General features: G+C 42.8%; 1 protein-coding gene across 10 annotated transcripts in view; it reads left to right on the top strand.

The window, feature by feature from the left end:
- The first annotated feature begins 5,213 nt into the window (after positions 1-5,213).
- KYAT3 (kynurenine aminotransferase 3) overlaps positions 5,214-18,714 on the top strand; it is a 34,689-nt gene continuing 21,188 nt past the window's right edge. For 2 of the 10 annotated variants that reach the window (XM_072997909.2, XM_078392213.1), the window contains exons 1-3: positions 6,031-6,133; positions 8,396-8,601; positions 14,691-14,791. In XM_072997909.2, coding sequence (XP_072854010.2) covers positions 14,693-14,791 — 99 coding nt within the window. In that variant the 5' untranslated portion in view covers positions 6,031-6,133; positions 8,396-8,601; positions 14,691-14,692. Of the gene's footprint in view, positions 5,512-5,820; positions 6,134-8,395; positions 8,602-10,643; positions 11,784-14,690; positions 14,792-18,714 lie in introns of those variants that run through there. The other 8 variants (XM_078392211.1, XM_020794557.3, XM_072997910.2 and 5 more) reach the window with 8 other exon arrangements.

Raw genomic sequence — 18,714 nt, 5'->3', positions numbered from 1 at the left:
AATTATCGTCACTATGAGAATAAAGAAGTTGACCATGACTTGTTAATCCTTCCAACACTCCAGCTTCTTATTCAAAATGGTAAAATATGCAGCGGTGCCCACTTTGCCAGCCCATTCCGTGCCCAAAACGGCGTTGGGCAATGCAAAATACAAGTGGGTCATGTGTACGTGAGCCCCCTCTGTCGGTTTCTGGTGTGAAAGTTATTGCCCAAGGCTCATTAGCTGATGCAGAACCCCAGCTTCTTATTCAAAATGGTAAAATATGCAGCGGTGCCCACTTTGCCAGCCCATTCCGTGCCCAAAACGGCGTTGGGCAATGCAAAATACAATTGGGTCATGTGTACGTGACGCCCCTCTGTCGGTTTCTGGTGTGAAAGTTATTGCCCAAGGCTCATTAGCCCTTGCAGAACCCCAGCTTCTTATTCAAAATGCTAAAATATGCAGCGGTGCCCACTTTGCCAGCCTATTCCGTGCCCAAAACGGCGTTGGGCAATGCAAAATACAAGTGGGTCATGTGTACGTGAGCCCCCTCTGTCGGTTTCTGGTGTGAAAGTTATTGCCCAAGGCTCGTTATCCCTTGCAACACTCCAGCTTCTTATTCAAAATGGCAAAGTATGCAGCGGTGCCCACTTTGCCAGCACATTCCGTGCCCAAAACGGCGTTGGGCAATGCAAAATACAATTGGGTCATGTGTACGTGAGCCCCCTCTGTCGGTTTCTGGTGTGAAAGTTATTGCCCAAGGCTCATTAGCCCTTGCAGAACCCCAGCTTCTTATTCAAAATGCTAAAATATGCAGCGGTGCCCACTTTGCCAGCCCATTCCGTGCCCAAAATGGCATTGGGCAATGCAAAATACAATTGGGTCATGTGTACGTGAGCCCCCTCTGTCGGTTTCTGGTTTGAAAGTTATTGCCCAAGGCTCATTAACCCTTGAGTAACCCCAGCTTCTTATTCAAAATGGCAAAATATGCAGCGGTGCCCACTTTGCCAGCCTATTCCGTGCCCAAGACGGCGTTGGGCAATGCAAAATACAAGTGGGTCATGTGTACGTGAGCCCCCTCTGTCGGTTTCTGGTGTGAAAGTTATTGCCCAAGGCTCGTTAACCCTTGCAGAACCCCAGCTTCTTATTCAAAATGCTAAAATATGCAGCGGTGCCCACTTTGCCAGCCTATTCCGTGCCCAAAACGGCGTTGGGCAATGCAAAATACAAGTGGGTCATGTGTACGTGAGCCCCCTCTGTCGGTTTCTAGTGTGAAAGTTATTGCCCAAGGCTCGTTAACCCTTGCAACACTCCAGCTTCTTATTCAAAATGGCAAAATATGCAGCGGTGCCCACTTTGCCAGCCCATTCCGTGCCCAAAACGGCATTGGGCAATGCAAAATACAAGTGGGTCATGTGTACGTGAGCCCCCTCTGTCGGTTTCTGGTGTGAAAGTTATTGCCCAAGGCTCATTAACCCTTGAGTAACCCCAGCTTCTTATTCAAAATGCTAAAATATGCAGCGGTGCCCACTTTGCCAGCCTATTCCGTGCCCAAAACGGCGTTGGGCAATGCAAAATACAAGTGGGTCATGTGTACGTGAGCCCCCTCTGTCGGTTTCTGGTGTGAAAGTTATTGCCCAAGGCTCGTTAACCCTTGCAACACTCCAGCTTCTTATTCAAAATGGCAAAATATGCAGCGGTGCCCACTTTGCCAGCCCATTCCGTGCCCAAAACGGCGTTGGGCAATGCAAAATACAATTGGGTCATGTGTACATGAGCCCCCTCTGTCGGTTTCTGGTGTGAAAGTTATTGCCCAAGGCTCATTAACCCTTGAGTAACCCCAGCTTCTTATTCAAAATGCTAAAATATGCAGCGGTGCCCACTTTGCCAGCCTATTCCGTGCCCAAAACGGCGTTGGGCAATGCAAAATACAAGTGGGTCATGTGTACGTGAGCCCCCTCTGTCGGTTTCTGGTGTGAAAGTTATTGCCCAAGGCTCGTTAACCCTTGCAACACTCCAGCTTCTTATTCAAAATGGCAAAATATGCAGCGGTGCCCACTTTGCCAGCCCATTCCGTGCCCAAAACGGCGTTGGGCAATGCAAAATACAATTGGGTCATGTGTACGTGACCCCCCTCTGTCGGTTTCTGGTGTGAAAGTTATTGCCCAAGGCTCATTATCCCTTTTAGAACCCCAGCTTCTTATTCAAAATGCTAAAATATGCAGCGGTGCCCACTTTGCCAGCCTATTCCGTGCCCAAAACGGCATTGGGCAATGCAAAATACAATTGGGTCATGTGTACGTGAGCCCCCTCTGTCGGTTTCTGGTGTGAAAGTTATTGCCGAAGGCTCGTTAACCCTTGCAACACTCCAGCTTCTTATTCAAAATGGCAAAATATGCAGCGGTGCCCACTTTGCCAGCCCATTCCGTGCCCAAAATGACGTTGGGCAATGCAAAATACAATTGGGTCATGTGTACGTGACCCCCCTCTGTCGGTTTCTGGTTTGAAAGTTATTGCCCAAGGCTCATTAACCCTTGAGTAACCCCAGCTTCTTATTCAAAATGGCAAAATATGCAGCGGTGCCCACTTTGCCAGCCCATTCCGTGCCCAAGACGGCGTTGGGCAATGCAAAATACAATTGGGTCATGTGTACGTGAGCCCCCTCTGTCGGTTTCTGGTGTGAAAGTTATTGCCCAAGGCTCGTTAACCCTTGAGTAACCCCAGCTTCTTATTCAAAATGGCAAAATATGCAGCGGTGCCCACTTTGCCAGCCTATTCCGTGCCCAAAACGGCGTTGGGCAATGCAAAATACAAGTGGGTCATGTGTACGTGAGCCCCCTCTGTCGGTTTCTGGTGTGAAAGTTATTGCCCAAGTCTCGTTAACCCTTGCAACACTCCAGCTTCTTATTCAAAATGGCAAAATATGCAGCGGTGCCCACTTTGCCAGCCCATTCCATGCCCAAAACGGCGTTGGGCAATGCAAAATACAAGTGGGTCATGTGTACGTGAGCCCCCTCTGTCGGTTTCTGGTGTGAAAGTTATTGCCCAAGGCTCGTTAACCCTTGCAACACTCCAGCTTCTTATTCCTAATGGCAAAATATGCAGCGGTGCCCACTTTGCCAGCCTATTCCGTGCCCAAAACGGCGTTGGGCAATGCAAAATACAAGTGGGTCATGTGTACGTGAGCCCCCTCTGTCGGTTTCTGGTGTGAAAGTTATTGCCCAAGGCTCGTTAACCCTTGCAACACTCCAGCTTCTTATTCAAAATGGCAAAATATGCAGCGGTGCCCACTTTGCCAGCCCATTCCGTGCCCAAAACGGCATTGGGCAATGCAAAATACAAGTGGGTCATGTGTACGTGAGCCCCCTCTGTCGGTTTCTGGTGTGAAAGTTATTGCCCAAGGCTCATTAACCCTTGAGTAACCCCAGCTTCTTATTCAAAATGCTAAAATATGCAGCGGTGCCCACTTTGCCAGCCTATTCCGTGCCCAAAACGGCGTTGGGCAATGCAAAATACAAGTGGGTCATGTGTACGTGAGCCCCCTCTGTCGGTTTCTGGTGTGAAAGTTATTGCCCAAGGCTCGTTAACCCTTGCAACACTCCAGCTTCTTATTCAAAATGGCAAAATATGCAGCGGTGCCCACTTTGCCAGCCCATTCCGTGCCCAAAACGGCGTTGGGCAATGCAAAATACAATTGGGTCATGTGTACATGAGCCCCCTCTGTCGGTTTCTGGTGTGAAAGTTATTGCCCAAGGCTCATTAGCCCTTGCAGAACCCCAGCTTCTTATTCAAAATGCTAAAATATGCAGCGGTGCCCACTTTGCCAGCCTATTCCGTGCCCAAAACGGCGTTGGGCAATGCAAAATACAAGTGGGTCATGTGTACGTGAGCCCCCTCTGTCGGTTTCTGGTGTGAAAGTTATTGCCCAAGGCTCGTTAACCCTTGCAACACTCCAGCTTCTTATTCAAAATGGCAAAATATGCAGCGGTGCCCACTTTGCCAGCCCATTCCGTGCCCAAAACGGCGTTGGGCAATGCAAAATACAATTGGGTCATGTGTACGTGACCCCCCTCTGTCGGTTTCTGGTGTGAAAGTTATTGCCCAAGGCTCATTATCCCTTTTAGAACCCCAGCTTCTTATTCAAAATGCTAAAATATGCAGCGGTGCCCACTTTGCCAGCCTATTCCGTGCCCAAAACGGCGTTGGGCAATGCAAAATACAATTGGGTCATGTGTACGTGAGCCCCCTCTGTCGGTTTCTGGTGTGAAAGTTATTGCCCAAGGCTCGTTAACCCTTGCAACACTCCAGCTTCTTATTCAAAATGGCAAAATATGCAGCGGTGCCCACTTTGCCAGCCTATTCCGTGCCCAAAATGACGTTGGGCAATGCAAAATACAATTGGGTCATGTGTACGTGACCCCCCTCTGTCGGTTTCTGGTTTGAAAGTTATTGCCCAAGGCTCATTAACCCTTGAGTAACCCCAGCTTCTTATTCAAAATGGCAAAATATGCAGCGGTGCCCACTTTGCCAGCCCATTCCGTGCCCAAGACGGCGTTGGGCAATGCAAAATACAATTGGGTCATGTGTACGTGAGCCCCCTCTGTCGGTTTCTGGTGTGAAAGTTATTGCCCAAGGCTCGTTAACCCTTGAGTAACCCCAGCTTCTTATTCAAAATGGCAAAATATGCAGCAGTGCCCACTTTGCCAGCCTATTCCGTGCCCAAAACGGCGTTGGGCAATGCAAAATACAAGTGGGTCATGTGTACGTGAGCCCCCTCTGTCGGTTTCTGGTGTGAAAGTTATTGCCCAAGTCTCGTTAACCCTTGCAACACTCCAGCTTCTTATTCAAAATGGCAAAATATGCAGCGGTGCCCACTTTGCCAGCCCATTCCATGCCCAAAACGGCGTTGGGCAATGCAAAATACAAGTGGGTCATGTGTACGTGAGCCCCCTCTGTCGGTTTCTGGTGTGAAAGTTATTGCCCAAGGCTCGTTAACCCTTGCAACACTCCAGCTTCTTATTCCTAATGGCAAAATATGCAGCGGTGCCCACTTTGCCAGCCTATTCCGTGCCCAAAACGGCGTTGGGCAATGCAAAATACAAGTGGGTCATGTGTACGTGAGCCCCCTCTGTCGATTTCTGGTGTGAAAGTTATTGCCCAAGGCTCATTAGCCCTTGCAGAACCCCAGCTTCTTATTCAAAATGCTAAAATATGCAGCGGTGCCCACTTTGCCAGCCTATTCCGTGCCCAAAACAGCATTGGGCCAGGCAAAATACTATTGTAATTTGTGTTAGAGTTATGATTTATTATTAATACCCTGATATTTGAGTGATCCAACTTGGTTTAATGGTTTAAATACAACATGTTCTGAATAAGAAGCTGGGACACGAATAAGAAGTGAATAAGAAGCTGGATGTCGAATAAGAAGTGAATAAGAAGCTGGCCGAATAAGAAGCTAACTTCAGCCTCGTTTTCAGAGAGGCCTTTCTCAGCTATCCACCTTGATTTGCCAATAGCCTCATGGGCCTGATTGTAAGTTCTAATCTATGCATCTTGTGTTTTTGTTATGTATTTTTAAACTTGATGGTTGTTTATCTTGCTGTAAACTGCCCAGAATAGTGTCTTGCACTACAATGCGAAAAGTGTCAGCTGGCAGCGTTAAGAACCGCTGGGATTAAGATATCCAATTGTTACATCTCGTCCTGGGCTGTGCCATTTCAGCCAGCAAGCAGAACGGGGCACGTTTTGAGTTCCTCTGTGTAGACAAAAGCTCCCTAGCATGGGGCGGGGGGAGAACAAACGCATGACTATGCGATTTTTTAAAAGTAGGAGAGTGTGCACACGTGCTACCATTTTCATATACCCTCATGCTCCGCGGTCTCAGGCGCTACATGGCCCTAAAGCTTCACCCCTTGAGCTTAGTGAAGGTACCAAGCGACAGGTTGATGCGAGCAGACAGCTAACACGGGGGAACGCTACACGCATCATCCCCTTTTCTCCTCAAGTCCTGCCGTCACGAAGGAGCCACATGTGCACCGCGCGAGGGGAAAGAAAGCGCCCGGAGGCCGCGGCCATTTAGCCACTCCCCGCTGGCTTCGTCTCGGCTTGGGTAGGGAAGCCATATCCGGGAAAAGGAGGGGGGAACGAAACCGAGGTAAGGCCGACGAGTTTCGGGGCTGGGTGTTAAACAACAGCTAGGGCGCCTTCCCTTCCCTTTCTGAAACGTCCTTTCTGAGCCCTAGAGACGGACCTGGCCTCTCCCATAGGCCCGCCTCAGGGTCTCCTGCTCCCACGAGCGGTTGGGAAGCGTGGGAGAAAATGGCCACCGCCGCGACTCCTCCTTGGGAACGCTCCCCGAGTCTGAGGGAAGAGGAGGGAGGGAGCGCTCCCCACTGTGGGAAACGCGGAGGACTAACGGCTAGTAACTGTAAACAAGTTAGTGAGCTCTTTCTCTCGTGGGGGTCTGGAGTGTTGTCAGGCGTGCAAAAAACCCAAGTAGACGATCACGCAGCCGAGAAATACGTATGAAAGAGCGTCTCGGGGTGGGTATTGCCCGCTGCTGAGTCATCGTTAGGATTGTCCTGAAGTGCCTCGGAGATGTAACGAAGTGACTTGTTGCTTGCTGCCCTCATTTCCCGTTGTCTGTTTTCTTGCCAATTCCATTCCCGAAGTGCCGAAAGTGAGGAATTGAGAAGCAAACTGCGGGGATGATGTCCCAGGCTGTAAAGCTGGGTTCGAGGGCCAGTTCTCAGGGGATAGATAATAAAAGAGATTTAAATGTAACGCCCAAATAAGCTGTCTGTATCACCCAGTTGTAGAAACGTTTAGATCAGGGATGATGGGTAGCTGTGGCCCTCCAGGTATTTCTGGCCTGCAGTCACCCTCAGAATTGCAGTCCAAAACTATCTGGAGGACTACAGTTCTCAGCCCAGATTTAGAAACTAGAGTAGGTCTTTATGGTTATGTAACACAAATTGGAGCCAAATTATAGGTGTTTGTTTAATTGTTTGAATAGACAATTCAAAGTCCTCTATGATACAGCCATGTTCAGAAGTGCAGGGCAGTCATAAAAAGGAGTTGAACCCTTCTGGTTTCTTGAAGAAAATGCAGCCTTCACATGCTTACCTCCCTAAGTTGCATTCTGATCTTTCTGTGCTGTACCCCTTCCTCTGTTTCTAGACTTCTCAAATATTGGTGTGAAATGCTGCTTTTAACTTTAAAACCCTCTTAGTAGAGACATTGACCTACATGTTTTTTTCCACTCTAAAAACTTCTAACTTATTACCAGCTTCTACACCATGGTGATTTGGGGTTCAGCTTCAAGTCTAACATACTCAAAAAGAACATTAAATTATAGTTTCCTCCCCAGTCTGTCATTTACTGAGTAGTGCACGGAAGTGTCTGTTCTATGCCAGTGATTACAAGCAGACAGCAAAGCAGTCCACTTTGTTCTGATCCAAATGAAATATATGTCAAAGATAAACATAATTTAGAATTAGTGGAGAAATAACAATAGTCCCCTGAGTTCACAAATTAAAATAAAAAAAGTTTGTTTACCCTGCCTTTTTAAAAAGGACTCAAGGCAGCTTACATAATTAAAAGAGTGTATTTAATGCTAAAACAATAAGTATACAAATACTAAAAAGGATCAAGCAGATACCATTCTAAGAAATAATCAAAAGCAATACCAAAAACACATTCAAAGCAGCAAGGTACAACTGTCCATTTAAAAACTTCACTCAGGCAGCCAGTCTCTTAGTGAAAGTTTGTGGAAGAACAGCAAAGATGGGGCCAGTTTGGCCTTCTGTGGGAGGGAGTCTGAAAGCAGCCCTCTCCTGTGTCTTTACTAAACATACCTGTGAAAGTGGTGGGACTAAGAGAAAGGCCTCTCTTGGTTATCTTAATACACAAGTATGTTCATAATGGGAGATGTGGTCACTGAGATAGCTTGGGCCCAAACTGAGATAGTTTAGGGCTTTATAGGTAAGAGAATCTTCTGAATTGCAAGGAATAAGGATAAGGCCCAAACTTTGGTTTAAGAAGAGCAGACATTGTCAGCAGAATCATCCAGATGGTTCTTGCTGAAGTTGACAGAATTATTTAAGAAAAGAGGGAGTTATTGAGAAGTAAAAGATGATTTTTTTCAAATGATATTTTTAGATATTTGATGCTGATCCAATCCAATGAAGAAAAAGGAAGAACTACAGAATGATGAAGGCGCAAATAAGTCTTCACCAACTTTATATAAAGTGTAGTCTTATATGTATCAAGGGGGGGCTTTGTTACAGAGTCCTGGAGGATCTGTCGCATTGGGTCTCTCTCTTTCTACTTGCAAAAAGCTGTTTAGATATTACTTCTAATAAAGCTCTCTGTGCCAGGATAACTTGTCTAAGTGTGTTATTTCTTACTGACATAGGTTAGGACCAGCACTTTGAATTGTGCCCATTAATGGATTGGCAGCCAGTGGAGCTGCTGTAATGGATGGTGGGTGGTTATGTGATTCTTGTAACCAGTCCCAGTCAGTGATCTGTCTGTCACATTTTGGATCCACTGAAGTTTCCATATCCAGAGGCAGCTCCATGTACAAATGTGTTACAATAACCTAGCTGAGATGTAACTAAGGTGAGCACCCCCAAGTTACACATCTGTTTTTTCAGAATTTCAATAGAAATGTTTTCTGTTGTACTTTCCTGCATATCCTTGGCTGACAATATTTTCTTTTGTTTTCAAGAGCCAATTAAAATACAATTTTTGTCATGGTAGATTGGTTTAATTCTTGATTTAAATAATTGAGGAGAAAAGTCCCAGTTAAATAATTAAATAAAAACAGTTTATTGTTTGCATATTTCCAAAATGAATCATGTACTGGTTTCTGGTCTCATAAATGCAACAATCTATGCTCAGGGCATTGATTCTGAGCCATTTGCAGGGATCAGGTAGTTATTGTGACTAAAATTGGAATGAAGGATGATCAGGAGTTATGGGTCAGAAGAGGGCACGCATGTTGACTTTCCTGTCCCATTTCTCATATACTGTATGTACTTGAGTTATTTTACTACATGATCACAGAGCAATATGTTTTTCCCACCTTCCTTTATGAAGAACAGAAAAGCTAGCAGCAACTGGGAATACAATGCCACTGTGTAATTCTGAGTCTTATTTCAGAATCCATGTCGTAACATTACTTTCCTAATTTATATCATTGTGTGTTTTATTTAGCTGATTTCCCCTCATTTTATTATTGGTTTTAACAAGCAATTTGTTTTAACCTGAAATTCCTCACTATCATAAATAATTCAGAGTGATAGTTCTAACCTATAAAGCCCTAAAAGGCTCGGGCCGAAGCCATCTCAAGGACTGCATCTTCCTTTATGAGCCTGCTCAAGTGTTAAGATAATCAGAAAAGGCCTTTCTCTAGGTCCCACTAGCTTCACATGTGTGTTTGGTGGGTATATGGGAGATGATCTTCTCTGTTGCTGCTACCAGACTCTGGAACTCCCTCACACAGAAGGCTAGACTTGTCCATCTTTACTGTTCTTCTGCAAGCAGGTGAAGACTAGAGATGGGGGTATTCGTCTTCCTATGGCTCCGTTGCTCACGATGGATTAGCTACTCTGTGACCTGGCAGAGAGGCTTGTCATCCTGCCTTCTGCCAGGACTGTCTTAATCTAGCATGAGCAACGAAGCCATAGGAAGGCTCTGTGGAGCTCATGGCAGCGGCAAAATTGTGAGTGGTCTGACTGGCCCCAAAGGGCTGGAACCTCATTATCTGCACCTGTGGGGGGATATTCGTATACCTTTCTCTTCAGGCCAGCTTTAGCTGAATAAATGGCTGCCGAGTGGGTTTTGTAAAAATGGATTGTTTTACCTTACTGCATTGAATGTGTTTTGGTATTACAGTACATTTGTTTTTTCGTATTGTATTCATTGATCCTTTTTAGTATTGTGTACCCATTGTTATTTACTTAAATACTATATTTCAATTTTTGTAAGCTGACGGGTCCTTTTCAAGGAGAAAGGTTAAAAATATTTTAAATAAATAAACTTATTTAGGATGGAATTTCTTTAAAAACTCAAAACGCAGATACATATTAGTTTGATTATGTATCTACAGCCAAGTTTAACCCAAGAAGTGGCAGCCAAAACACAGAGAAAGAGCTGTTGCAGGTAATCCATGATTTCACATGGGACGTGGTGGCGCTGCGGGCTAAACCGCAGAAGCCTGTGCTGCAGGGTGAGAAGACCAAGCAGTCGTAAGATCAGATCCACGCGACGGAGTGAGCGCCCGTCGCTTGTCCCAGCTCCCGCCAACCTAGCAGTTCGAAAGCACGCAAATGCAAGTAGATCAATAGGGACCACCTCGGTGGGAAGGTAACAGCGTTCCGTGTCTAAGTCGCACTGGCCATGTGACCACGGAAGATTGTCTTTGGACAAAACACTGGCTCTATGGTTTAGAAACGGGATGAGCACCGCCCCCTAGAGTCGAACACGACTGGACAAAAATTGTCAAGGGGAACCTTTACCCATGAACAGTAACAAATACTTTTAGACCTCCCAGAGAAGCATCAGTCTGTATCAGCAAAAACAACAAGATTTTGTGACATTTTAAGTGGGCTAGTCAAATAAAGTTAATATTTTAAAACACCATAGGACTGTTATCTGAGACATACCTCTCATTTTCCCCCACAAATGGCCAGTTAATTTTGCATTATACAAAAGTCAGTACAGTGGTGCCTCGACTTACGAACTTAATCCCTTCCAAAATTATCGTCGTAACTTGAAATGGTCGTAAGTTGATATGGAACATTTTGCAAGAAATGAGTCAGATTTCCTGGGCAAACGGGTAACTGGTGATGAGACATGGATCTATTGTTATGATCTTGAGACAAAGGAACTGTAAGGAATGGAGACACAGTGATTCCCCCAGGCCAAAGAAGTTCCGAGTGCAAAGGCCGGTGCAGAAGTAAATGGGAACAGTTTTTTGGGGATAAGAAGGGAGTTCTGCTGGTGGACTACCTCCAACAGGGTTCAACCATCGATGCAAAATATTACTGTGCTTTATTGACCAAGTTGAGGCAAAACATCAAGGAAAAACATTGAGGAAAGCTCTCCAAAGGTGTCATCCTGTTGCATGACAAAGCCTCGTCACACACTGGAAGTGAAACAATGGCAAAACTGATGTCCTTAGGTTTTCAAGTGATCCACCCTATTCTCCTGATTTGGCTCCTTCTGACTATTATCTGTTCCCCAAACTCAACAAACACCTGAAGGGACAACGATTTGGGAGTGTTCTGGAGGCAACTAATGCTGCAAATGAGTGGTTACACCAGCAGTTGGAAGAATTTTATTTGCAGGGATTTAAGAAGCTGCAGGACAGATGTCACAAGTGCATCGACTTCTTGGGGAAATATGTAGAATAGTGTGGCAGTTACAGCATCCTAGCTCATTTTTTTCTGGGAAAGGCTCAATACTTATCAGCACACCCTCATATAAATCTTGTGTCTGGATAAAGGAATGGATGAATTTTACAAATAATAGACTACTCAAGCTGGAAGGACATGATCTGATGCTTGATTGGGATGCCTTTTTGTGGTACGAAAAAGCTAAAGACCGTAAATATTTTAATAACCATTTGATAAGATCTGTATTAAGGTCCTGGGACAAGATACGATATCAGATATACAGAAAGATACCAGAATGGATATCTCCATTAGAAGCTTTTACGCAACCCAACCTCATGACTGTAAACAGACTGCTCAGATATAAAGAACTACTAAAAGGAAATTGTGAATTAAAAACAAAAGGTGAGTTAGAAGATAGATAGATAGATAGATAGATAGATAGATAGATAGATAGATTGATTGATTGATTGATTGATTGATTGATTGATTGATTGATTGATTGATTGATTGATTGATGGGCTAGAATAAAACTGGAATCTAGATATGTGAAAGATAAAAAGGAGGGTTTTTATGAAGAGCAAATACACCTGGATAAAATACTATTAGAAACAGATGACAAATTGATTTTAAAAATGGATGAATTGTTATTAGAAATTGATATGGAAGATGAAGTGGTAAAAGATTGTATGACCAAGTGGGCGCAAAATATAGGGCATAATACTGATATTGATGACTGGGAAAAATATGGAAAGTTAATATAAAAATTACAAAATCAGTAAACTTTAAAGAAAATATATGCAAAATATTATACAGATGGTACATGACACCAGATAAGTTGTAAAAAATATATAAAGGTACATCAAATATATGTTGGAAATGTAAATTACAAGAGAGAACCTTGTATCATATGTGGTGGAGATGCAGTGAAGCAAAAAATTATTTGATACTAATACATGAATTTTTACAGAAAATTCTGCCACGTAATATACTATTTAAACCAGAATTATTCTTATTAAATATGTTACCAAAGAGTTTAGATAGGAGAGAGAGCCATTTGGTGATACATATAATAACTGCAGCCAGAGTACTATATGCATGGAAATGGAAGAAAATCAAAATACCAAATCGTAAAGAACTAGTGGAAAAGATTATGGAAGTGGTGGAGAGGGACATATTAACAGAAGCTTTGAAAGACAATTCAATCCAAGAAGCAACTGAAAAATGGGTTCCTATGTATAACTGGGTCTGTTCTATAACCTGAAAGCTAAATGTGATAATTTTAATACAAAATAGTCAGACAACTCTAGTTGGAAGACACAAAAGTCTTCAATGTAAAGACATGTTTCAGTACAGATATGTGATAATGTATTGCATTATATATTCTTTATCCCGAGTTTTTTCCCTTTACCCTTAAAATAAATAAATAAAAATTGAATTGCTTTAGCTCAGTTACATGTTTTGTGAAGGAGTATGTACCTTTCCAGTGGTAATCTTTCCAGGGAACTTGATTACTCTCTTCACAATCTTTTATATATTAGGACCCCCACATCCATGGAAATTGGTTGAAAGCCCCCCCCCGGTGCTGAAAACCATGGAATATTCATATACATCGAATGGTAAAGGGGGGGGGGATCCCAAAATGTATATTTTTACCATGTGTTACCAGAACTGACCACTAGAGGCAGACAAAGACCATGCTGTGTATTCTTCAACAACAAGAATACTGTTTATAAGTCTCTCACCCCTCTAGTGGTCAGTTCTGGTGGATCCATTGTGAAAATACACATTTCTGTGAGGTTTTTAAATGTGCAGTCTTAATTTGATTTAAAAAACAAAATTTATATAAACACTTGCTATTTTATTTTTAATATCCTTCATCATAATTCCTAACTTTGATAAAATCCTATTGCCAGTTTGTGCTTCTGTAAGGAAAAAAAACCATAAGTCTTGGTAGCAAATTGCTGCCAAATTTTTAGGTGCCAGTTTTTTTCTTGGCGTGTGCTCCATTATGCAACCAGCATTTTGTCAATGTACAGGAATATACTGCCAAGATTTATGTGATTTCTCTTATTAGCATCCTTTCACATTCAGTCCTTTTTATTCACTATAGCAGCACAGTGAACAAACAAGTTTCATTAGGCTTATCTCACTCCATGATCTTGAGTAATCAGAGATGACACATGCTTTAGATTTGTTATTCCACTGTGTTCCATTTGCTCTTTTTTACGCTGAATCTCTTCCTTGATTGTGTTGTCCATTCATCCTTTTGAGCAGTCTCTTTTGGGTTCCTGGCTGCCTTCCTGAGATTCTGCCCTGTTGATTAATTAAGCATTGTTGCAAATGCTAGCACAGTGGTGCCCCGCATAGCGACGATAATCCGTTCCGGATAAATCATCGCTATCCCGAAACGTCGCTATACGGGGCAAAAAACACTCTGTTTAATGCGTTCCTGTGGGGACAAAACTCACCACTAAGTGAGTTTCACAGACAGCTGAATCACCACCAGTAAGCGAGGAATCGGCGCGAAAATGCTGCGGGCGGCCATTTTCTTCTTCCGGTGGCCATTTTGGAACCGCTGATCAGCTGTTGGAAAACATCGCAATGCGAAGACCGCCTAGAGTGGTCCTAACAAGACTAGATAGGCAGGATATAAATTTAATAAAACAAACAAATAAATAAATCGCAATGCGATGTTTACCCTATTAAAACATCGCAATGCGATTGGTTTTTCAATCGCAAAATCCGCATCGCTATGTGGATTCGTCATTAAACTGTGCGCTCGTTATGCGAGACACCACTGTACCTCACTATCTACCCACGTATTTGTCACCTGCAACCTTCACAAGTACCAGTGCAGACCTTTTAGGGACCTACTGTTCATTTCCATTTCCGTTGTGAAAATATTCTCTTTGCTCAGTTCTTCTTAGCCTGCTATGTATCCTTGAGAATTTTTCAGAATGAAACATTTTAAGACTGATGGAATTAGGCCCCAGCTGTGATCATACTGTCCCTTTCAGCCAAGTAAACCAACCAATCTCTTAATCAGCATTCCACTGCATGAACAGGTTACTCAGAGTCTTCTGACTCAGATGTGGTTAATAAATTGAATTCTAGTTCTCATTTCTTGTCTTCATATTAGTTTTCTTTTTTATTATTCTCTCTTCTGAAAGATCACCAATGTGTATAATCCAATGTTAATTATGTGCTTGCACTACTCTGTTGTGTTGCTTTGAAGAACAGTTATTACAGTAATTGATTGGCACTAATTTCTCTTTTAAATTGTTTCATTAAAAACATATTGTTACACAGGCATGTTCTTTTCGCTGCAATGCTTCAGATGGCTTGGCATTAGAACATCACTACTGAAGAATACTTACTATTTGAGAAGCCTCAGGTATTCAACTTGTCCAGTATGTATCCAAACTTTTTATAAATCGGGTGATTATGCATGCATCTTATTGTGATTTATTTCTGAGTCACCTATTCCAGTCATCCTGAATGTTGATACCTGATTTTGTTCAGGTTTGTATATTTACTTTCCACAGTAGCCAACACTTTAAAATTAATTTATCTTCTACAATGAGCAGCATAAAGTTTTATTTTCTATTTGCTTTTGTTCTTCTTGTTGAGGTATATAAGAGTGTCAGCAGAGCTGTCATGAGTTCAGCCAAAGATCTGGAATCAGAGGGGTTAAATACAGCTCAGGAAAATGCTGGGCAATTAGTATCACAGACAGCTGAATCACCACCAGATTCTCCTCCCCTACTAGCCAGAGTGAGAGATAAGCTTTGGCAGAGACTCACAACATGGAGGTCTGAGGCTCACATGAATGCTTCTCACAGGAACATCAGGTCGACCAGACCTGAGTTTTAACAGGATGGAATGTTTCTAGGAATCAGGTGATTGTTGCTGCTATATAATTTGTACTCAGAGGCTTGGAAGCTCGTGGAAGTAACAAGTCAATTCCCTGGCTTGCCTCAATGCTTCTGCTTATCTTGAACCTCGTTCTCTTGTCCCTTGGCTTTTGGACTCTGACTTCTGACTACGGTTTGTGTTTTGGCTTTGACAATTTGGCATCTGTTTTTTTATCTCCTGGACTTCTGACATTGGACTGGCTTATTGGACTTTTTCCTACAGAATCCTCTAGGAACGTGACAAGAGCACTGTTAATGTTCGCTAGCAGTTAATCTATAAGTAATAAACAAATATGACTGTCCAATTTCCAGAAACATTATGTTGCCAGAATTCTTTGGCCAAAGTGAGCTCCAATCCATGAAAAGTTATGTCACAATAAAAGTGTTACGTACACTGCCGTGGGAGTCTTATTTGATACTGTTCTGAGAGAGTTCAGTTGGAAACTTGCCTCTGTTGGCAAGGCTTCTGTCACATTCTTTATTGAAGCCAGCCTTAATATAGTATTGTAAGGAGGTATTCAAATTTATTTTTTCAATACAATCTTCATTATTTTTGACATAGAGCTGTACTAGTCTTTGCAGTAAGTGATTCAATGCACTTCTGCATTTCCAGAAAAGTTAAACCCTTGCTTTCTTCCTTCTCTTCATCTTTACTTTCTCTGTTTCATTTTATCCTTTTTTGTTTCTGGTCACGAACTGCCACCCTTTGTGAATCAGTTACCCGGATTGTCTATCCCTACAAAAAAAATTGTACTATTTTTAACTAGGTAAATTTTGTTTATTTAATTCATTAATCTTCACACCTGTGCTTTGAAAATTACTTTTTAAAGCTCCAAGGTGGTTAGTTACTCTTATAGTTACAGTTTAAACCTAACACTTTACAGTATTTCCTATTTTTCAAAGATAAATACATAATTACTTCTTAGTGCCTTAAATAAACAAACTCATTCCTGAATGCTACAAGCTGCAGACTTGTAATAGAATTCACTATGCACTTGTCCACTTTATAAATTGCTCCAATGCCTACGGCAGAGCACTGGACAGGATTACCAGGCACAGCTTGAGTCAGTACTCAAACCATGCGATATTCCTTCTAAACCATTTAGAGAGACTAGAGACCTGTAAGTATATAAGTAACTACACATTTACCATTATATCACAAAAGGAGTACAATTATCTCTAAGTTACAGTCATGATATAATGTAGTGGTACTTTAGTTATGATGGCAAACAACTAATTACAAGGAAAAAGTTATTATAACTAGTTACTACCAAACACTAGGGGCGTGGTGGCACTGCTGGTTAAACCGCAGAAGCCTCTGTGCTGTAAGGTCTATAGATCTGCAGCTGTAAGATCGAATCCACGTGACAGAGTGAGCGCCCCTCCGTGGTCCCAGTTCCTGCCAACCTAGCGGTTTGAAAGCATGCAAATGCAAGTAGATAAATAGGGACCACCTTGGTAGGAAGGTAACAGCGTTCCGTGTTTAAGTCGCACTGGCCATGTGACCACGGAAGATTGTCTTCGGACAAACGCTGGCTCTATGGCTTGGAAATGGGGATGAGCACTGCCCCCTAGAGTTGAACACGACTGGACAAAAATTGTCAAGGGGAACTTTTACCTTTATTTTACCAAACACTGCTTGCCAGCAAAGGTGAATGAGCACTTATCGTTAGTTTAAGAACATGTTTTAGTTCATTAGAAGAAGCTTAAATGCTTAGTTTTGTATTTTTAATTGTTCTGGTTGATCAGTTTCTGTAAATTAGAAGTCAATATTAGAATGATAAAATACACTAGTCAGTAGAGTAGATCTGATTCCTTAAAAGGTGGCTGAAAAAGTCTTATTAAGCTTTGTAGGTTTATTCATAATCAGGGTGTGGAGTGAAAAACCCCAATAATGATGCTAATTGTGCTGATTGAAATGCTGTGGACCAAGTCTTTACTGTATAATACTGGTTTCATCTGTTGCATTCTTAATGCTTGGTGGGCACTGGGACCCAGCAGGGGAAGTAGAAAGAAAAGATAAACACAAATATACAGTTTTTTTCGTTTATAAGACGACCCAATGTATAAGATGACCCCCCCTTTTTTTCTAACTCCAAATTAGAACATTTGATCCCTGTGTCTCCCTTCCTTTTGCTAAGCCATGGAGCTTAGCAAAAGAAAGGGAAAAGCAAGGATCAAAGGGCTCCCTTTGACTGCCACTTTTCCCTTCCTTTTTGTGAAGCCCCTGGGCTTTGCAAAAGGCAGGGAAAAGTAGCTGTCAGAGTGACCGCTGCTTCTCCCTGCCTTTTGCGAAGCCACGGGACTTAGCAAAAAAAGGAAGGGAGAAGTGCCACTTTGCAAAAGGCAGGGAAAAGTGGCTGTCAAAGTGACCCCTGCTTCCCCCTGCCTTTTGCCATGCCCCATGGGTCCGCCTTCTGCTGCTGCTTTCCGTGTATAAAACAACCCTCAATTTTTTCTCTATTTTAGGGGAAAATGTTTTATACACAGAAAACTTTGGTATATTACCTGCTAGGCAAGGAAAGTCACAACTTTATTGTTTATAACAGTAATACCCTGGCTCAGCATTGGGACACAGATCCCAAGGCTTATCCAGATGTGTTCACCATTCCTCGGCTACTGGTTGGGTACAGTGCAGGAATGGCTATTGAGTGGAGACCACATAGGTGCACAGCCCCCACCCAACCACCCACCCAGTGGTTCCCTGTCTTCTGGGGAACCGTGCCTTTATCCTCAGCTCCCTTAGGAGGCATTCTAGAAATCCAGGAGGGCCAGAGTCTGCCTTCCTTGTCCCCCACCCCCAAGTTGCCCAAGGTCGAAAACCATCTATAAAGTTGTGGCAAGAATTAAAATATGGTGTTCTGTGTGGGCCCCAAGCATACAATAAAAAATGATTACCGTATTTTTCTGTTTATAAGATGACCCCCCTTTTCTAACCCCCAAATTAGAAAATTTGCATGGTCGCACCCCTTTGATCCTGAAGCCCTTTCATGGCTGCTCCAGGATCAGAGGGGTGTGATTGTGCAGACCTTTAATGGCTGCTTTACCCGAAGGGAGCTTTCCCTTCCTTTTTGCTAAGCCCTGTGGCTTCGCAAAATGCAGGGAAAGCAGCTGCCTTCCGTGTATAAAATGACCCTCAATTTTTTCACTGAAGTAAAAAGTGTCATTTTATACACGGAAAAATATGGTAATCCACATTGTTGAAACCAATAGTTGTAGTTTATAAATGTCTTTTGGAAAGCACTAAGTTTGATATTAATAAAAGGAGATTGAAATTGAATTGGACTGTCCAGTGCAATGGAAATCTACACTAGCTTCAATGCCTAAGATCTCTGCAGACTTAAAACTACTCTTGTTTTCATAATAACTGATGTTTTGACATATTGTATATCCATTTTGTTTATTTAGAAGAAAACTGG

The sequence above is a fragment of the Pogona vitticeps genome, chromosome 4, assembly GCF_051106095.1.
Source record: "Pogona vitticeps strain Pit_001003342236 chromosome 4, PviZW2.1, whole genome shotgun sequence".
Classification (NCBI taxonomy): Eukaryota; Metazoa; Chordata; class Lepidosauria; order Squamata; family Agamidae; genus Pogona; species Pogona vitticeps.
This window is presented reverse-complemented; position numbering and strand designations above follow the sequence as displayed.